This window comes from Zootoca vivipara, chromosome 6, assembly GCF_965207765.1.
Source record: "Zootoca vivipara chromosome 6, rZooViv2.hap1.1, whole genome shotgun sequence".
Classification (NCBI taxonomy): domain Eukaryota; kingdom Metazoa; phylum Chordata; class Lepidosauria; order Squamata; family Lacertidae; genus Zootoca; species Zootoca vivipara.
In genome coordinates, this window is record NC_142589.1 from 15,618,386 (window position 1) to 15,639,208 (window position 20,823).

Sequence of the window (20,823 nt, forward strand, 5' to 3'; positions counted from 1 at the left end):
ACCACACTCTAACCAACTGAGCTATCCAGCAGGATTCTGCCCTGCTCAAAGTGGACAGGTGTGGACTGTTTAAATCGCTACCTGCTTCCTGCACAGGGAGGGCAGAGAAGTGTATCGACGAGGTTAGGAGACGAATGAGAGCTCATAATACGGGTGCGGGAGGGGGGAAATGGATTTGTAACACTTTGTCCTGCCCTAATGGGGTTGCTTTGAAACCCAACAAAAGGCCTGGAGGGGGCGTGATTTTTAAGCAGTCGGGGTGGGGGAGCCTTTGAAGGTCCAGGATGGGTGTTGATGGTTAAGTCCACAGTTGCATGTCAAAGTCTCTGGAAAGAAGTTAGCGGAGATCTGCCAGCTGCTGTGATGAGCCCAAACACATCCTTTCTGTCTGTTTGGGAGGCTGCGCTTGGTGGGAGCGTATCCCCCTTCTCTTTCCCCCCCAGGAACAAGAGCGGCAAAGTCCCGTCAGAAATCACTCTGGCGACATCACACCAATTACAAATAGCTCCAGACTTGCCTTCCTCAGCCTTTGTATATAGTGAGGCTGGGCACTTGCGGTCAAGCACAGATAATTTAAATAATATACAGTTCTCTTCTCAATTATAATAATTATTAAACTGTTTTTCAACTCAGGCAGAGCCAGCACAAACACACATACACACACACACACAATCCGACAACAATCACTTGAAAGCAGGGCTGGAATGTCAACAAAATTCAGGGATGCGGTGAAGATGGAGAAATTGAAGGATGCATGGAGGAAACCCCATTCTAAAAGTGGGGACTCCCCTCTCCTTCATCAGCTTTTCCTGCGACTCACAACCCACCTGTTAGAATAACTTTGCAGCTGTTCCATTCGTTTTGGGTTGTATCCAATGCTAGTTGGACACAGAGTAGACTCATTGACAGTAACGGGATGCTTCAGTCCATTAATTTCAATGGGTCTGTTTTGAGTGGGACATCATGGGCTACAACCATATAGTTGCTTCCTTTGCTTCCTCTGGGAAGGTCTAAGTGGTTCACAGGAGGGGCCTGCATAGGTTCCCTGCCAGGAACTGATTGGGGGGGGGGAAACCACCCCACCACCAATTGATGTCCAGAGAGAATAACTGGTCCAATGGACTTACTTGCTCTCCATCCATTTTTATGGGACACGCTTTTGCATCTGCAACGGGAAGGCTGATTAAAAAAAGGGTTCTGCATTAAATTGCAAAGAGCTTTTTGGGCTTTTTCTTTTCTAAAGGAAACCAATTAGGTAGGGTGGAATCAGAAAACAGGAATCCTTTCAGAAGGGAGTTTGCTGTTTCTCAAATCATGCTGGAGGCTGGACCAAGGACCTTCTACACGCAAAGCAGGTGCTCTGCTGTGGAGCCACCTTTGTTTTTCTTATGCCCTCAGCGACCCACTTACCCACAGTGCACCAAGCCCGCCCGCCCCAGTTCAGATGAGAGTTAGATGTCCTTGGAAGGCTGGCCTTTTCAAAAACAAAACGCTGCATCCCAAAGCAAAAGCAAAGTTTTGGATCTCACTGAGGAAGTGAAGGTATCCTGTGAATATATTGTACTGGGAATGAAATAGATCTGGTCTTTTAGGTTCAGTGGCAAGAACTGTTCTCCTCCCGTGATTTTTGTCTTCTTCTTGAATTATTGCTATGCCGTGGGGAGAAGGGAAAGTATTGTTTGCGTCACTCAGCTGGAGAACCGTAACAGCAAAGAGAAGGTGATCTCCTGGGACAGAGGCGGCAAAGTACGGACAGGCAGGTCCTCGGTTGCATCTTCACCCCTCTGCCACCCTGCGTTGTGGGTCATCTGGGATTAGACTCCTACCAGCATCCCCATGAAATCGGATCCATTCTGAATGGTGACAGGGGCACCGGCGCTGTTGTCGACAAAGATAGAAGTGTACTGTCCAGGCTGCACCACAAGGGAAGAGAAGAAGAAAGTGCGATGTACAAAGCTACAAGAGAACCACAAGCCCAGGGGCTGCCAGTTTGTTTCCAGGTCCGATTGAAGGGCGTTCAAAGCCAGTGTTTCCCATACTTGGGTCCCCACCTCTTTTTGGACTACAACTCCCATCGCCCCTACCTAGCTAGCAGGGAGAAGGATGGGAATTGTAGCTGGAGACCCAAGTTTGGGAAACACTTCTCAGAACCATTCAGGGCTGAAATACCCGAAAGACCTGCTCCTTCCCTGCAGACCTTCTTGGGTGCTGAGATCAGCAAAGGAGGCCTTCTTCCTTGTTCCGCCACCCTCAGGAGTTGGGGGGGGTGGCAGACCAGGAAAGGGCCTTCTCTGTAGAAGGTTGTGGGGCTCCCTCCCCTCCATGACAAAGCACGCCTTGGCTTTCGACACTTGAGGTGCATGCTTTTAGGACCCATCTTATTTCTATAATTTGAAGCTGTTTTACAGCATTTTCAGTATTTTAATTGTAATCTGCCCTGAGACCTGAAATGCACACAATAAAACCTAATAATAGTACCTTGGAGATGCCGGGGATTGGACCCAGGATCATAGCTGTCAAGTTTTCCCTTTTCTCGCGAGGAAGCCTATTCGGCATAAGGGAATTTCCCTTTAAAAAAAGGGAGAACTTGACAGCTATGCTCAGGACCTTCTGCATGCAGAGCAGATGCCCTGCCACTGAGCTACGGTTCTTCCCACCTGCCGAACCTGTTGCATAAAAATGGTGGCCCCAGGGGTGGGAGTCTGTCTCAGTTCGCTGATGCTCTTTATAGGCTACATTACTGTCAGCTCTCCAACCCCCTTATACCTGCAGCTGCAGCAATCCGTGGACATAAACGGTGAATATCTTGCTGTTGCTTTCCAGACCAGCAATAACTTCCAAAGACCTACGAGATGCAAAAGAAAGGGAAACAGATGTTCACGGGCCAGAGTCATAGCTTGGCATAGCACGGCGGCTGAGAACTGGGATATCTCAAATGCCGCAAGCTCTCCGTCATTTATAAGGACATAAGAAGAGCCTGCAGGATCAGGCCAATGGCCCATATAGTCCATTTATTCTCACAGTGGCCAACCAGATGCCTGCAAGTAGGCCCTGAGCAGAGGAGCACTCTCCCCTCCTGCCATTTCCAGAAACTGACATCCAGAAGCATTTTTTCCCCTTTGACCACAGAGGCAGAGCACAGTCATCAAGGACAATAGCCATTCGTAGTCTCAACCTCCTAGAATTTGTCCAGTCCTCTTTTCAAGCCACCCAAGTTAGTGTTCCCCGCTTCCTCCTGTGGAAGTGAGTTCCGCAGGTTATCTATGTGCTGCCTGAAGAAGCACTTTCTTTCCTCTGTCCCAAAGCTTCCAACATTCAGCTTTTGTCGGGATGTCCACGCATTTCAGCGTTATGAGAGGAGGAGGGAAAACTTTCCCTTATCCCCTTTCTGCATGCCAAGTATAATTTTATAAACTTCTGCCATGTCACCTCTTAGTTGCCTTTCCTCTAAACTAAAAAAAAAAAATTCCAAATGCGTCAACATTTCCTCATAGGGGAGTTGTTCCACCCCCTTGATCATTTGGGTTGCCCCTCCAATTGCAGTATGCTCTCGTTGTTTCCTCTGTGAATTCCGCCGGCTTGCAAAGACAGATGTATTAACAACCTGGCCCTAACTTTACTCTGCACCTTTACCCATGAGGAAGACCACTGAACACAGTACCAGTTTGCTTCCGGTTGCATATGCATAGGAATGGGCTATTTAAAAGTTTTGTTCAACTTCCTCCAAATTATCTTGAGAAAAAATGACTGTGGGGGGAACCTCTGGCCCTGCACCTTGGCTGAACTACAACTCTCCTTATCCCTCTGGCCGTTGGCAACGCCTGCCGGAAGTTGTAGTTCAGCAACATCTGGAAGGCCAGAGGATCCCCACACAGTCAGTTTCTGAAGATAATTTGGAGGAAGTGGAGCAAAAACAAAGTGGAGATGTTTCAGCAACAAACACATTAATTTAAATTTCTTCCATCCATCCCTCGGTTCTAAAGCAGATGACTAACCAAGTAAAAAAATGATGGGTTGTAGCCAAATAAGTTCTGCTCAGAATATACCTGTTGAAATGAATGAACCTAAGTTAAAAGTGACCATTAATGTTAACCTAAGTTAGACATAGGGACCCAGGTGGCGCTGTGGGTTAAACCACTGAGCCTAGGGCTTGCTGATCAGAAGGTCGGCGGTTCGAATCCCTGTGACGGGGTGAGCTCCTGTTGCTTGGTCCCAGCTCCTGCCAACCTAGCAGTTCGAAAGCACGTCAAAATGCAAGTAGATAAATAGGAACCGCTACAGCGGGAAGGTAAACGGCGTTTCCATGTGCTGCTCTGGTTTGCCAGAAGCGGCTTTGTCATGCTGGCCACATGATCTGGAAGCTATACGCCGGCTCCCTCGGCCAATAATGTGAGATGAGTGTGCAACCCCAGAGTCGGTCACGACTGGACCTAATGGTCAGGGGTTCCTTTACCTTTACCTTTAAGTTAGACATGACCATTAATAATGTTAGACATGCGTCCATTGAAAATAATGACCACAGCCAACTTAGGGTCTACTTTGAGGAAGGTGTAGTTGGGTACAACATAAAACAGGCACCCCCAAACTCCAAATGTTTTGGACTACAATTCCCATCTTCCCCAACCACTGGTCCTGTTAGCTAGGGATCATGGGAGTTGTAGGCCAAAACATCTGGAGGGCCGCAGTTTGGGGATGCCTGACATAAAAGGTCTAGTCTGAGGAGGATTAAAGTTGGCTGCAACCCCTAAATTAGCCGTGCCGAATCATTTCAGTGGATCTACTCTGAGCAGGGCCGATGTTGGCTACAACCCCCATGTTTACGACATGCTCTTCGCTCTCACCAGTTTTGCCAGCCGGTGGCTCGTTTGGGCTTGCTCTCCTACCGACATTGCAACAGGTCCCATGCCCTCCGGAGGCAGGTTGCCCCACCCTGCAGGTGCAAGCGAAGCCCTAATAAAGGGGCACTGCCAGGTTGGGCAGGTGGTAGAGGCATGCCCCGAGCCAGCCGATGCCCTGGCCTCGTCATGTTTCATAAGAGGTGAGGCAAGCCGAGGGAACGGAAACCATCGCCTCACTCCACTGCTCCCAGTTTCCACAGCTGCCATGCCAAAACCCAACTCCAACATTCACATGAACCCACCCCTATCCAGAGACGGTCCAAGAGCAACAGCCCCCTGACTTGCCAGAGGCTCTCTTCCACCTCTGTTTCAGCAACTGGAGTAGCCTTTACAAGCATGGCCAATTGCTCCAAAGCTGAAGAAGAGACCCTTGGCTTGGTGGGTAGGCCACCTGTCCAACATCTCCTGATAGGGCTGGGAAATATTCACATCTGAAACCCCAGAGGGTCTATTGAGGATCTTTTCCATTATGTGGAGTACTGTGTCCAGTTCTGGGCACCACAGTTCAAGAAGGATACTGACAAGCTGGAACGTGTCCAGAGGAGGGCAACCGAAATGGTCAAAGGCCTGGAAACGATGCCTTATGAGGAACGGTTTAGGAGCTGGGCATGTTTAGCCTAGAGAAGAGAAGGTTAAGGGGTGATATGATAGCCATGTTCAAATATATTAAAGGATGCCATATAGAGGAGGGAGAAAGGTTGTTTTCTGTTGCTCCAGAGAAGCGGACACTGAACAATGGATTCAAACTACTGTACAAGAAAGAAGATTCCGCCTGAACATTAGGAAGAACTTCCTGACAGTGTTCGACAGTGGAATTTGCTGCCAAGGAGTGTGGTGGAGTCTCCTTCTTTGGAGGTCTTTAAGCAGAGGCTTGACAGCCATCTGTCAGGAATGCTTTGATGGTTTTTCCTGCTTGGCAGGGGTTTGGACTGGATGGCTCTTGTGGTCTCTTCCAACTCAATGATTCTATGTTTCATATTGCCCATTGTGTGATTCACCCAGAGCTAAATTTGTCTCCCCTTTTCAGATTTCCTTAGAACAGGCATCCCCAAACAGCGGCCCTCCAGATGTTTTGGCCTACAACTCCCATGATCCCTAGCTAACAGGACCAGTGGTCAGGGAAGATGGGAATTGTAGTCCAAAACATCTGGAGGGCTGAAGTTTGGGGGTGCCTGCCTTAGAAAGTCAACCAGATGATTCGAAAATTAAATGGTTTTGGCAGATGTTGAAATGTGCATCAGCTATAGGGTGACACTATTTCTACTAGCACAAGAAAGGTAAGAGCAACTTTTTTGGTTCGTGCAACTGCCAAAGCCCAGGGATGCTGAATAGAAGGAATGTTCCTAAATTTTGGACATTGTAGATTTGTCCTGGTCTGGTGGCATGCAAAGTCTTTAGTTTTGTAGCTGTGTGATTTCTGCTCATCCTGTATTGTGATGGGCCATTGGGCTATAAACAATTAAAAAAAACTAAGCTAGTGTTTATCTATACACCAGTGTGGTGCAATGACTGGAGTGTTGGATTAGGACCTGGAAGACCAGGGCTCAAATTCCCAAGCAGCCATGAAACTCACTGGGTGGCCTTGGACCAGGTGCAGTCTCTCAGCCTAATCTATCTCACAGGGTTGTTGTGAGGACAAAAATGGGGAGGAAGAAGTGAACCACGTACACGCCTGCTCAAGTTCCTTGTGGGATAGAAACACGAAAAATGAAAATAAGCTTGGTGGTACTGTGCATTAAAGGGCATATAAGGGAAAAATGGTATACAAACATGCATTATATCAGGGGAAATGGCTTGCAAAACAAAACCTGTGTATTCGGCAAAGCTGCATATGGAAATGGATACATTAGGAGAAAATCTCAGAAAACAGCAGGTGAATTTTCATGCGGGGCTTCTTTTAAAAAGGCAAGAGGAAATGTGGACTGACTGTAAGACTGGAAAAATGAGAAAAATGAAATGGGACACATCCTCTCTTCCCTAATTAGGCATTTTGGCCCTTGCTTAAAACATATCTGTTCACCCAGATTTCCCCCATGGAAAACATCAACTGGCTGCGTCGATGTATTAAGCTCCTGGTTTGCGGTGGATTTTGTATTCGTGTTATGAATGCAATTTATTGCTGACTCTGTGTTCTTCCCTGCTGCGGTATCTGCCAAACTATCAGGTTCGAGGGGTTTCTGCCATCTCCCAGCACCCACTGCTACTAATAACATCTCATTGAAAGCTCCATGGCGTCTTTTGGGGGAGCCAACAAAGCCTATGAACAAGGCCTGGTCTGGTTGTGTTTTTTTTAAAGCCTTCAGCATTCCACACCTTCTTCCCTGTTCCTCCAATAAAAGTGTTTAAATTAGAACTTTAACAGCGAGATCGGTTCCATCTGAGTCACAAAGAGGAAGGGGGGGGCCTTTGGCACAGCCACGATCCCAAACTTTTCTTCCAGCTCCACTTTTTGGCTTCCGTGGGGTTTCAAGAGCTGCTAGCAGAGACCCGTTCCGAGGACATTTCCCCCACTTTTGACAGAGTTGTGGCGAGTGTGATGGACAAAGAACAAATCAGGCAAGAGAAAAGGCCCAAGATGGCCATTCTTGCGCAAGGAAAGCATAGGGGATGTTTTAGAAAGGCCTGGGGGAACACCACTGCCACCTGCCGAATGAACTGCAGATCTCTAAGCTTCTCCAACAAGGCCTCCTGAGGAGACACAGCCCTTTCAACAAGGTCTATTGAGGAGCTGCAGGCCTTCGGAAGAGCTGCGGATGGTTGCCATGGGAGACAGGGGCCTGTCAGCAGGTCTGAATGCACGAGGCTGCCATATTTTTGTGCACGGCAGCCATTCGGACCCCAGAATGCTCCAGAATGAGTCAACTTCCAAAGAACCCTCCAAAACAAAGATGGCGGCCACGGGCCAGGGTAAGCCATGAACGCTGGATAAGAGAAGATGAAGGGGAGACCACGAGAGGATTGAAGGGTTGTCCTGAGGAAAACCGAGCCGGTGCGTTTTCTGTCGCTCCAGCGCGAAGGAGCGAGGGGGGTGGAAAGGGCAGGAAAGTCAACTTTGGCTAAAAGATAGGAGCAGTTGAGTGCCTTGGAAGGTGGCCAGCTCTGCTTCACTGAAGGTTTTTGTGCAGAAACTGGTTAGTCAGCGAAGCAGCATGGAGAAGAAGGCTATTAAGCCTGAAATCTACGTTCGGCCTTCAGTATTGGATGCACAATGTCTACTTGCTGGCATTCACAAGTAGGGAGAGTTGCTGTTGCACACGGGTCCTACTGGCAGGATTTCCAGAAGAAGCATTTGGTTGGCAGGGTATTAGACTAGATGGGCTTTTGGCCTGATGTAGCAGACTTTAGTTATGTTCTTAATTTCCATGGGCCCTGTTTTGGTGGGGCTTCCTGTAGGTATCTGGATGAACACTGGGAGAACAGGATGCCTGACCCCAATGGGCCATTGGCCTCATCCAGCAGAGCTTTTCTCATTATTTAGTTGCCTCCAGCATTGAAGATCTTGTGCCCAGCAGGGGGTGGAGCAAAATGACCTCCAAGTTCCCTTTTGACTCCTATTAAAGGTAAAGGGGCCCCTGACCATCAGGTCCAGTCGTGTCCGACTCTGGGGTTGAGGCGCTCATCTCGCTCTATAGGCCGAGGGAGCCGGCGTTTGTGGCCAGCATGACAAAGCTGCTTCTGGCGAACCAGAGCAACGCACGGAAACGCCATTTACCTTCCCGCCGGAGCGGTTCCTATTTATCAACTTGCACTTTGATGTGCTTTCGAACTGCTAGGTTGGCAGGAGCTGGGACTGAGCAACGGGAGCTCACCCTGTTGCAGCCCTAGACTCTGTGGTTTAACCCACAGCGCCACCTGGGTCCCTGGGTCCTATTATTGAATCCTATTATTCATAATGTGCTAGTGTTATTCTGACCAGCGTAAGTTGAGATTCAAGTGTATTTTGGGGAGGAAAGAATGGCTGGGATATTGCTGTTGTTGTTCTTGTTGTTACTTCAATTATCCATTTAGAAAGAAACCTTAGATTAGACCTGCCGTAAAGATGCTAGAACAAGGATGGGGGACCCTTTTTTATTCCAAGGGCCGCATTCCCTTCTGGGCAGCATTCTGGGGGCCACATGCCAGTGGTATTCAGAGCCAGAGGTAAAAGTGAGTGGAGCAATGGATTTTTAAATGACCTTTGTGCAGTAGGCTGGTTTCAACACCCACCCCTCTCTATCCAGGCAGGCAGAGTTCAAGGACATGTTCCAGCCAGGCAAATGTGTTCAAGGAAGGTGCAAAGCAGGGCTGGGGAGAGACCTAGCTGGGGAGGTGTGTGGCCTGGGGAGAGTGCTGAGAGCCAGACACAGAGAGCTGGAAGGCCACATTCGGACAATGGGCCGAAGGTTCCCCACCACCCATGTCCTGAGATGGCATTGCAGCAGCATCTCAGTGACTTACGTGTTGCGATGACAGAGGGATTCGATGCAGATCAGCACCCGGACGTTGTCTCTTGCTCGAAGCTGTAGTTTACTTTTCAGCTCACTGTGGTCTTGGAGGAAAAGGAAGGAGGGTATGTAATGAATATAGAGATGTGCGCATAGAAATTAGCCTACGATGCAAATTTAATATCGACATTTATCGCCCCACCCACTTTTGCCTCTGCAAATGTTGCAAATGTGACCCCCTCGGATCATAAATAAGGTCCCTGTGTTAGAGGAGCCAGCTTTCATGGGGTTAGATTCGACCTTCTTTTTCCAAGACTGGACCGGCTGGGAAACGAAGGCAAAAGGACATGTTATCTGCCAGCAGCGAGAGTTCCCACTCACCAATGTGGACGTTGGCCGAAAACTGATAAATGCCAGATATAGATGCTGTAAATCTGCCGGTGGTTAAGTTCAAGCCAGATCCCCGGAGGAACGCTCCTTTGGCCGAAGGCTAGGGAGAAAAAGAACGCTGTCACAAATCCAACGAGACCCTGGCCACCGCCTCCACTGCTCCCCTTCTCTTTATTTCATAACTTTCTTGAGTTGTGCCCTTGACTCAAAACATCACCGGACCGCTTTACATTCAATAATCTCAGGGTTGTATCCACATTAGGTTTAACATTCAATCTTTCCCCCCCAGTTAAGCCTTTCACCAAAAATGGCACCATTCACCTCGCTTGTCCACTGTAACGAAACCGTAACATCCGTAGCGCCAAGTGCTTGATTACATAAGAATCATAAGGCTGCAGAGTTGGAAGGGACCCGTGAGAGACACCTAGTCCAACTCCATGCAATGCAAGAATCATTTTTGCCCAAAGTGGGTCTCGAACCCATCGTCTCACGCTCTACCACCTGAGCACTATCCCAGGAATGGGGTTGTGACATTATTCCATCCGGTTCATTTCATCGCACAATGCAAATGGGGGGGTTGAGGCAGGGAGAACCATAATCAATTGTGTATCGTTTGAGGAAGGAAAGCAGACAGAACAGCAAATGCCGATCATGTTCACCCAATTGATTTCCATTCTGGATGTGTCCTCTGGCAATTTCTGCTACCGTTTCTGTTTCGGCGGAATTCTCAAACATCCCTAAACACGCAGCCCTAGCCCTACCGAATCACGTTTTTCTGCGCCATTGGGAAGGGGCTTAGCGGCCTCTGTTTTTCTTTGCCTTCATCTCTACAATTTTGGGGTGGGGACCTCGGAGGCCCAAAGAGCCCTCCCAACCTCCCACCCTGGGTTTAGCTGCTGCCATGCAAGGGAGAGGTCTCCAGTTGCAAAGCTGGCAGGAAAGATTATCGGACTTAGCCTAAAATAAACGCAGTGCGGGTGTTTATTGTTATCTTTGGCTCCTGCCCTGTGGGTTTGGCTCAAATCAAGGAGGAGGAGAAAATTAGCTTTAATGTGCCAAGGAAAGAAAAAGCCCATTAATTGGAGGTTCTGCTGTTGCTGCAACATCAGAACTTGGGTGGTTTTTTTCAGGAGAGAGAGAAATCTGGTTTTGCCTAGGTAACTCTATTACGATTAGTAATTACTGTTACTAATTAATAATATTTATTATTACTACTACTACTATTAATATTAATAATATTTTAATTGTTATTACTGCTACTACTATCCGTATTTTTCCATCTATATGACACCCCCATGTATAAGATGCCCCCTATTTTGGGGGACTCAGATTTAAGAAAATGGGGGATATGACCCAGAGTATAAGACGCCCCCTAATTTTTGACATTATTTTTTTGGGGGGGAAACCTAATCTTATACAGTACATGGAAAAATACAGTAATATTATTGTAATCATTGCTACTACTACTACTACTACTACTGTTATTAATAATAATAATATTTATGATGACGATGATTATATGGTGTTTGGTCCAAAGGTCCCAGCATATTAATACACCAACACTAAGGGTAAAAAAATAATATACAATAGATCTTCCATCAAACCATCCATCAAATAAGACTGCAATCCTAATGGGCATGTCGTCGGCCACTGTGAGAAGAGGATGTTGAACTAGATGGACCATTGGCCTGATTCAGCTGCAGGGCTTTCCTTACATTCTCATGGATGAACATGACAGATGTAGGTCCATTAATTTCAGGTAGCTCTATCACCAAGAAGGACTTAGTGGGATATGGCCCATCGTAAAAGGATGGATAAAACAGCTAAAATCCACAAAACTGGCAGATATACGTAATATATTTATCAATAAAACTCAGATGAAATGAGTGGGTTGCTTGAGTTAGCTCAACAGCTACAGAGCTAGAGCGAACCTACATAGAATCATAGAATTGTAGAGTTGGAAAGGACCCTGAGGATCATCTAGTCCAACCCCCTGCAACGCAAGACTATGCAGCTGTTCCATACAGGGATCGAACCTTCAGCCTTGGCATTATCAGCACTATGATGCGTCTGTTGGAAGGCTGTACCACTTTGGAGAGTAGGACGGTAGAGAGCGATATCAAGCCATAGGCCATGCATAAGACAGCTTTGATTCTTCTCAGTTGCTCATTTGACACCCCTAGTATATGGTATGGGGCCTTCCACTCCCCTTTTCAAATTTATGTGTCCACCCCCTCCAATCTCTTAGGCAGAAGCTGCCAACCCATTTTTGGCAGCTCTGCTCCTTCCCCCATTTCGTTAAAAGCAATTAAACTAAAACGGAGGCAGCGACTTAATTCCCCCGAAACCGCGGGCTTGAAATGGAAGGCAATTTTCCGGCACCAGTAAATTACCGCTTGATAAAACATTCCTGTTTCTTCACGTCTTTCTCTCTCTCTCTGCGGCTTCACCATTCTGTCTCTTGCAGAATGAAAGAACGTCAACAGAGTGCTCCCATTCCCTATGAGGACTTGAGCTCAGCAGTAGAGCATCTGCTTCACCAGAAGCATGAAGATGTTAAGAGCCTAAGCAGAGCCCTGCTGGATCGGGCCAAAGCTCCATCAAGCCCAACATCCTGCTCTCAGGTGGGCCAGCCACAGGCTCATTATGGGAAGCCCGCAAGCAGAAACTGAGAGCTCTCCCCAGTTGCGATTCCCAGCCACTGGTATCGTGCAGCATCCTGCCTCCATCAGTAGCGAGAGAACATAGCCATCGGGACTAGCAGCCATTGGTAGCCATTGAATCAGAGAATCAAAGAGTTGGAAGGGACCCCAAGGGTCATCTGGTCCAACCCCCTGCAATGCAGGCATCTCAGCTAAAGCAGGTGGCCGCCCAAGCTCTGCTTAAAAACTTCCAAGGAAGGAGAGTCCACCACCTCCCGAGGGAGACCATTCCACTGTCAAACAGCTCATACTGTCTGTTTAGTCGGAATCTCCTTTCTTGTAACTCAAAGCCATTGGTTCGAGTCCCACCCTCCAGGGCAAGCTTGCTCCATCTTCCATGTGACAGCCCTTGAGATATTCGTAGATGGCTATCGAATCTCCTCTCATTCTCCTCTTTCCCTATGCTAAACATACCCATGTCCTTCATGAATTTGTCTGATCCTCTAGTAAAGATACCCAGGAGGAGAATTATGAACGACAGCCCTGATATATTAGACCGGCTCCCGGGGCCCAAGGCACTACGGACCCCCAATCTTTTTTTTTTTAGGGGCTGGGCCCACTCAGTATTCAGAGGGACCCACACATGATGTCAGGACTTTGTGTCGGGGCCCCCTCAATTGTCCAGAGAAACTGGCGCCTCCGGGCCCAACACACAACACAGCCCAGCACCGTGTCCCCACAGTGGTCAACCAGACAGCCCTCTGGGAACCCCACAAGCAGGGCTGGAGCACAACAGGTCTCTCTCCCCACTTCTGATTCCCAAGGACTTTGCGTTCAGTCTGCAGATACACCCAAAGACTGAGGTGATGAAATGCCGCCTTGACAAGGGCCTATTTTCCCTTTCGTCGCCAGGATGCCCTCTCGTCCCGCTGTCGGCGCCCACAGCAACTGTGCCGCAGACTCACGGCTACGTTTGTGCCCCAAACACGCCCTGCTCAGGCCCACAAGTGCTGGCACCAGTGTACCCCTTGGCACGGGCAGGCCCCAAGAATCTGCCAAATGTAATTAAGAAAGGACTGACTCCCTCCATTACAGCCCCTGATGGCTATTAAGATGTCTTGAGTCTCCCTCTCTCCACGCCAATTAACATGGCACCAGGATTATCCTTCCAGAGAACTTTGCCCACCCACCCCCTTTCCAACATCCATATGCAGGGAGCAGAGATTTAACTTTTAGAGAGGCTCTTGGCAATTCATTGAGTTTAAAGAACGGCTCTGGGACTCAAACTTGCCATTCCAAGGCCGAGAGGGTTATGAAATCCTTAAAGTAAGTAAATAAACTACAAACGTAAGCCACATTCACACGTTTAAAACACTATGATATCACTTTGAACAGCCATGGCTTCCCTCAAAGGATTCTGGGAGCTGCCGTTGGTTAAGGGTGCTGAGAGTTGGAAGGAGACCCCCCTACCCCCCCAAACAGAGTTATGATTCTTCACATGGTTTAACAATCAACTCTTCTTCCTGGGGAACTCTGGGAATGGTAGCTCTGTGAGGGAGAACAGGGGTCTCCTCACAGCTCTCAGCACCCTTAACAAATGACAGCTCCCAGAATCCTTTGGGGGAAGTAGCTATGGCTTAAATTAGTCCTCCTGTTCATTAACATCAGTGGGTCTACTCTAATCAGGACTAGCCTTGGCTACAACCCAATACATGCCTCTCACCGTCCAATAACGCCTGCTAGTCAAAGAGATGTGGTCTCCTCACCATCTGGAAGTTCTGGAGTTCCATCAAGGTCTTCTTGTCCACAATGATCTGGCCCTTGAGTTTGCAGTGAAAAGCCTCCTCCACTCGCCGGTAGGGAGTGGCCTCCTCCAGGGACAGCAGCAAGGGGGGCGCCTCACTCAGAGGGGTTGGCAAAGCAGGAGGGGCCCGCCGCTCGGTGGCTTCTGTAAGAAAAAGGAATCAAATAGGAGGCCGTCTTGTAGTCCCTGAGAATCCGGCTTCTCTGTCCAACTGGAAGAGTGAGTTTGGCTGAGTGAACACCATCCGTTCACAGCACTTTGCCTTGCCCTCCAAAGAATTCTGGGAACTGTAGTTTGCCCCTTCCCCACAGAACTACAATTCCCAGCCCCCTGCACAAACCAAAGTTTCCAGGAGGGTGGGGTGGGGAGTCATGTGCTTTAAACATACGGTGTTGTACAGCCATAGCAGCACCATACATTTAAAGTGCTCTTGTGCTGAACTCCTGTTTGCAAATGTCCCATTGGGGTATCTGGTTGGCCACTGTGAGATCAGTTCGCTGGTCTATCTAGAGCAGGGTTTCCCAAACTTGGGTCTCCAGCTGTTTGGGGACTACAGCTCCCATCATCCCTGACCACTGGTCCTGCTAGCTAGGGATGGTGGGAGTTGTAGTCCCAAAACAGCTGGCGTTTGAGAAGCTGTGATCCAGATGGACCCATTGGCCTGATCCCGGCATGGAGGCTCTTCTGATGTTCTGAACATGCTTCAGGTGAGGCTTAAATGTGTGGTGCTAACAGAGCCGTAGTGGGGGAAAAATGAGGGCTTGAGAAAAAGAACAAGAGAGGAAGATGCTGCCGCCTGAGCTTGGAAGGAGGCCGGCCTCTCTTGAACCCGCGTACCTTTTAACATCTTCTTGAACTCCTGCAGCAAGACTTCCTGGGTGACTTCTGCCCCTGGAGCCCCCGGGGGGCCTGGAGGGCCAGGGGGTCCTGGAGGCCCAACAAGCCCCCGCTGAAAGAAAGAAGAGTGTTTGGGGAGAGAGAGGGGATTCAGAAACCTCATTAGTGATAAATATGCTAGCCTGGTTCATTCGATTTGACTCCTTCATTTCATATATTCTATATCCCACCTTTCTCGCAAGTTGGGTTTCAAGGCAAAACTCGCAACATTTACAAAATACAGAACAATGCAAACGGGGGGGGGGGGGGTGCGGTTGGGGAGAGAAAGAATACAACCCCAACAATGAAAATACAATTTGCCGGATGCTGGGTCAGGTCTTCCAGGAGTGGGGAACTTCCTGCTCTCCAGATGTTGCTGAACTACAACTCCCATCAGCCCTAGCAAGGGCAGCCGATGGTCAGGGATGACAGCAGTTGTAGTTCAGCAGGATCCAAAGGGCCAAAGGTTCGCCCCGACTGACTGAGCCCAATATCAAATCATTGGCATTCACTCTTCAGGATCTTTGGTAGACCTGGAGGACAAGGCTCTCAACGCCTACTAGCCATGATGGCTATGCTCTGTCTTCACAGTCGGAGTAATGTTCATGTGCTCAGGTTCTGCTTGCTGGTTTCCCACAGGCACCTGGTTGGCCACTATGAGAGCAGGATGCTGAACTACATGGGCCCTGATCCAGCAGGCTCTTCTCCTGTTCCTAGGATAAAGACCCTAACTGTAGACACCGGGGATTGAAGCGGAGAATAATCCGAAAGCAAATCACACGAGGCTCTGCTAGAGGAGGACAAGGCTGCCAGCGGCTGCTAGCTATGGGGGGCTCTGTTCTGCCTCCACTATCGGAGGCAGTAAATCTTTGCATACCAGTTTCTGGGAACTGCAAGAGAGGAGAGTTTGCTGTTGCGCTCAGGTCCTGCTCACAGGCTTCCCAGAGGCAAAAGGGTGGGCACTGTGAGAACAGGATGCTGGAGTCAGCAAACCTGAGGCCTGATCATGGGTGGCAGAGGAGCACCTGCCCCCCCCCAATCCAGTAAATAAATAAATACAAACTTAACTGAAAGTAGAAATAATCAGAATATCTGAAATCGAAATGACAGGTTTTTCTGAGCACATGGGGTCAAAAGAATTTTTTTATTAAAAAAACCTGTTGTTTCATTCCAAATCAGCTAGTCAGAGCCAGGAAGAAAATGGCGACAGGTGGGTGTCCTTCCCCCGCCCCCCGCCCCGGCAAACAGCATAAATCCTGGCTACACCCATGGGCCGGATATAAGCTGCAGGATTCCTCTTCTGTTCTTTGCAGCCCTGCAGCTCAAGATCTTTTAACTGGCGAGGCAGAAGACGGAACTGGGGGCCGGTGACTCACAAAACAAATGTGAGTGGCAAAATCTCCCCTGCCCCCCACTCCAAACACACACACACACACACACAAGGTTGCAATCCTATACACTATACACTAGAACCAGTGCTGGATTTACGTATAAGCTGAACAAGCTACAGCTTAGGGCCCCACTCTCTTGGGCCCCCCAAAAAACATTTAAAGGGGGGGACTGGATGTTCATTTCCAAAATGTAAGATAAGAAACAAATAAAATAAAACCTACATACAGCAACAGTGTTTTGTGTTGCGTAGGCTCCTATGATGTAAGCAATGGGCTCCTCAATCGTTTTAAGTTAGAGCTTAATAATTATTTCACTGTTAATATACTTTTTCTTAATTGTATTTCACTGTTAAGATACTTCTTATTTGTATTTCAGCTCAACAATTACTTTGGTAAAATACGTATTTTGTTATGTGCAAATGGCTTTAGGTACCTATTAGGTCCATAAATTACTGTATAGCATATATTCAACACACAAAAACAGCGACAATTTGTTGTTGACAAAGGACAGCTCAGCTGGGCATATAAAGGGCCCCGTTACCTTCAGTAGCTTAGGGCCTCATCAAACCTAAATCCGGCCCCGCATTTAACCAGGGAGGAGTACACCTCATTGGACTACTTCTGAATAGACATGCATAAAACTGCAATCTTCCCACCGCCCACCCCCCAAAATGCTTCTCTACTTCTGCAAACCTTGGCGTTTCCCCAAACTGACCCCACCCTCTCATGGATGGATGGTGCCATTTTGACTGCACAGATTAACGACACTCCCACCCTGAAACTTCAGAACCAGAGGGAAGGGTTTATTATCATGATGGTTGTAATGGACAGCTAAAAGGGCTTCCGAGAATAACCTACTAATTTCTTATCTCTGCCTTTGCATTTCTTTTTGGAGTTGCTGCCATCATCAGGACGATGTACAAATGAAATCCACGTCCGACGCGGGTCAGTGATGCGAGGGTCTGGGGACTCTAGCATCTAAGGAAAGAAGAAGAAGGATTGAGGGCACTGTGAGTCTTTTATCCACAGCCAATTATATATGTGTGTGTGTGTTTGCGTGTGAATGTGCTGGAGGTAATGTAAGTTGAGTGGTTCATGTGCATAATAACCGGCCATAGTGCACAATCATCAGGCCTCACGGAAAACGTGCACATAATCTGTCCCTGACGGGTAAACTGTGCACATTTCCTCGGCAGTATACACATAATTTCCCACAGGGTCTCGGGAAATGTGCACATTCCCCAAGACCTGTTGAAGATTGTGCATATTGGCTGGAGAATGTACAAAAATGCATTCGAGATACGCTCATTCCCCAAGACCTGTTGGAGGTTTTATATATATATATATATATATATATATATATATATATATATATATATATATGGAAATCTGCAGAATTCATGGACAGGTTATGTGCACATTCTCCGCAAAGTCTTGTGAATGTTCACAATGGCCTGTTGTTCTGCACATTAACTGTTCAATTGACATTACCCCATATATAGATGTATAGATATATAATCCAACAGTGTTGCTCAGCTTTCAGTAATGGTTCCTTCAGTAGAACAGAAAAGAAAGCCATTTTTTATTGATACCTGGAACACCCAGCCCCCACCCCCTAAATTCGGCATTGAGGGTTGATTTTTGGACTGAAAATACTTCAGTTTCCCTATGAGGATTTCCAAGGTTGAAAATCAAATTTTGCAGTTCAGAAATTCAGGTCTCAGAATGGTTGTTTTGCATTTTCCATAAACCTAAATTAAGAGCCACATCTATGCTTGAGGAGGAAAAAATATTTTTTAAAATTGGGGGTGGGGAGAAATGCCGAGGCTGAGACAAAACAAAAGCAGAAGCCTTAGCCATGGGAGATATATTATTTTTTTAAAAAACCTCACAATTTTAAGAAACAGCAAGCTATGCCTGCACACTTCAATATTAAGACCCATTTTACAGATGGGGAACACCGAGGCTCAACGTTACATACAACTTGCTCCTAGATTAGGCAAGTACTTGTGCATAGAACTGAAGCCCTTTGTTGTAGCTTATATTGTTAAATAATGGGGAGTCAGAAATCATACCACTGAGCTCCAGTAGATCTACTTTCTGTCCACCCCTGCTATTAACACCAAGGCGCTATTGCCCAGACTTATTTTCCACTTTAACTAAAATTAGAAGCAGATTTTATTTTTGCCCTTAGAAGGTTTGCACGGAGAAGCATTTCCTCCTCCTCCGGCTTTCAAATGCTTTACTTGTGGTTTAAAGCATTAAAAAAAAAAAACCCCATTTCACAGCTAGAGGGCACTGAGGCCAGGCATTCTGATTGGAAGATAGCAACAAGACCAGAGCACCTAAGCCCTGCAAGGAAGCAATGGGCACCTAACAACGCAGGCAGGTAATTCTGTTGGTTCCCTTATGAGTGCGTAATCATAAAGAGAACTTTCTGGTCACCTAGTCCAATCATTCGATGTAACTTCTGCAGTGCAGGTTGCAACTACAGCATTCATGACAGGTGCCTTATATACCAACTTGAGGTATTTTTCCATGAAGTGTGAAAGCCTATTCTAGGCAGCATCAGCAGAAGTATAGTGTCCAGATCAAGGGAAGTAATAGTCTTGCTCTATTCTGCCTTGGTCAGGCCACACCTGGAGTACTGTGTCCAGCTTTGGTCACCACAGTTTAAGAAGGATCTTGACAACCTGGAATGTGTTCAGAGGAGGGTGGCCAAGATGATAAAAGGTCTGGAAACCAAGCCTTATGAGGAATGGTTGAAGGTATGCTTAGCTTGGAAAAGAGGAGACTGAGAGGGAATTTGATAGCCACCTTCAAATATCTAAAGGGCTGTCACATGGAAGATGGAGCAAGCTTGCCCCCCGTCCCCCCGTAGCTCCAGATGGTAGGACCCAAACCAATGGAATCACGTTACAAGAAAGGCAATTCCAACTAAGCATTAGGAAGAGTTTTCTGATGGCAGGAGCTATTTGACAGTGGAATGGATCCCTCAGAAAGTGGGGGGCTCTCCTTCGTTGGAGTTTTTGGCTATATGTCCCTTCCAGCTCTACAGCTCTATGACCCTGTCACTTTCAGTTCCCCCCCCCCCATTCACTCCTCCACACTTCTGCACCAAGTTAGATTTTCTTTTTTTAAATCCTCATAAAAACTCAGCAGCTTTTTAGTCCAGATTTCTCCCAATATACACATTTGTGTATGCAGTTTTGCCTAACCTTTGGTTACAAAGCGAGTTCCCCTAAGACAATGTGTGTTGTATATTTTCCCTCATCTAAGCCATTTTACCCCAGCATGTGCACTCTTTTGTACGGTACATGCTATTTGGCATTGCTATGTTTGGAGAAGTGCGGGTTTCACAGGGCAGCTGTGTTTCATGTTGTGTATTGTTTCAGAAACCGTGAATTAGGCAGATTTGACCCCCCCCCCCAATCGCCACTCCAGGCTCTTTTCCTTGCTATCTGATCCCTTTTAACTGGAGATGCCAGGCATTGAACATGGAACCTTCTGGGTGCCAAGGGTGCTCTCTCCCAATTGATGCTCCCAATTTTTGTTCTCTGAGAAGGGCCCCGACTTGTGGGGGTGGGGGGCAGGTCTTTTCCATGCAAAGGGGGCCCAGGTGCCACCCCTGGTATTCACAGGTATGGTTGGAAAAGACTCCAGCAATAAGCCCATGGAATCAATATAGATCATGAATCTTCAACCAATGGATCAGGACCTACACGTGGGCTCCAGGGTCTACACCAGGTGGGTGACGCCAAGTTGGATTCCAGTTAAGGCTGACAAGACCAAAGGAGTCCTATGTGTGGTGTCTGGGCTAGGATCCGTTCTTCTGATGAGGCACTCGCTCTATCAATCTCCACGAGTGCTGCAATATGGCAGGAAAAAACATGAGCCATTTCTTTAATAAGATACATATTTCTGGCCAATCACATGCCCCACCTTCCTATATTGACGCTTCTAGTGTGGGAGATCTCTATGGAGCAGGGGCGCCCTGTTCACTTTCTACTCTACTTCGGCAGCTTACTGGACTTCTCCCAGCATGCAAAAAAACAAACAAACCTGTTTTCAATACCTTCTTCTCAGCTTTTAGGCAATTATGAAGCTTAAAAACCATTGGGTTTCATTTGGTGGCGATGCTAAGGCATACTGCACAGTGAATTGCCATTTTAGGCTTAATTGTGCACATTATCAGGCATTATCTACTGTGCGTTTTGGAAAAACGGGTTGTCCGTTTGTCCTCTATTGGTTCAGCCGCCTCTCGAGATAGCGTCGCCAAGCTTGGCACGAGGATTCCTGAGATGGGGGAGGGGAGAGTGGTCTTCATCAACATCTGGGTGCCAAGTGCCATTTCTGAATCGAGACGGTGGACTTTGGTGCGACTTTGCCCAGTTTTCG

At 47.6% G+C, this 20,823-nt stretch overlaps 1 protein-coding gene across 2 annotated transcripts in view; it reads right to left on the bottom strand.

Annotated features, from left to right (window-relative positions):
- Window positions 1-591: 591 nt before the first annotated feature.
- Window positions 592-20,823, bottom strand: part of C1QTNF12 (C1q and TNF related 12) — a 32,980-nt gene continuing 12,748 nt past the window's right edge. Inside the window, exons 2-8 of one of the 2 annotated variants that reach the window (XM_035120700.3) lie at window positions 17,284-17,403; window positions 14,996-15,107; window positions 14,121-14,302; window positions 9,704-9,812; window positions 9,336-9,426; window positions 2,767-2,845; window positions 592-1,913 (exon numbers count right to left, since the gene is read on the bottom strand). In XM_035120700.3, the coding sequence (XP_034976591.1) occupies window positions 1,815-1,913; window positions 2,767-2,845; window positions 9,336-9,426; window positions 9,704-9,812; window positions 14,121-14,302; window positions 14,996-15,107; window positions 17,284-17,403 (792 nt within the window). In that variant the 3' untranslated portion in view covers window positions 592-1,814. The remainder of the gene's footprint in view (window positions 1,914-2,766; window positions 2,846-9,335; window positions 9,427-9,703; window positions 9,813-14,120; window positions 14,303-14,995; window positions 15,108-17,283; window positions 17,404-20,823) is intronic. The other variant, XM_060276202.2, reaches the window with a different exon arrangement.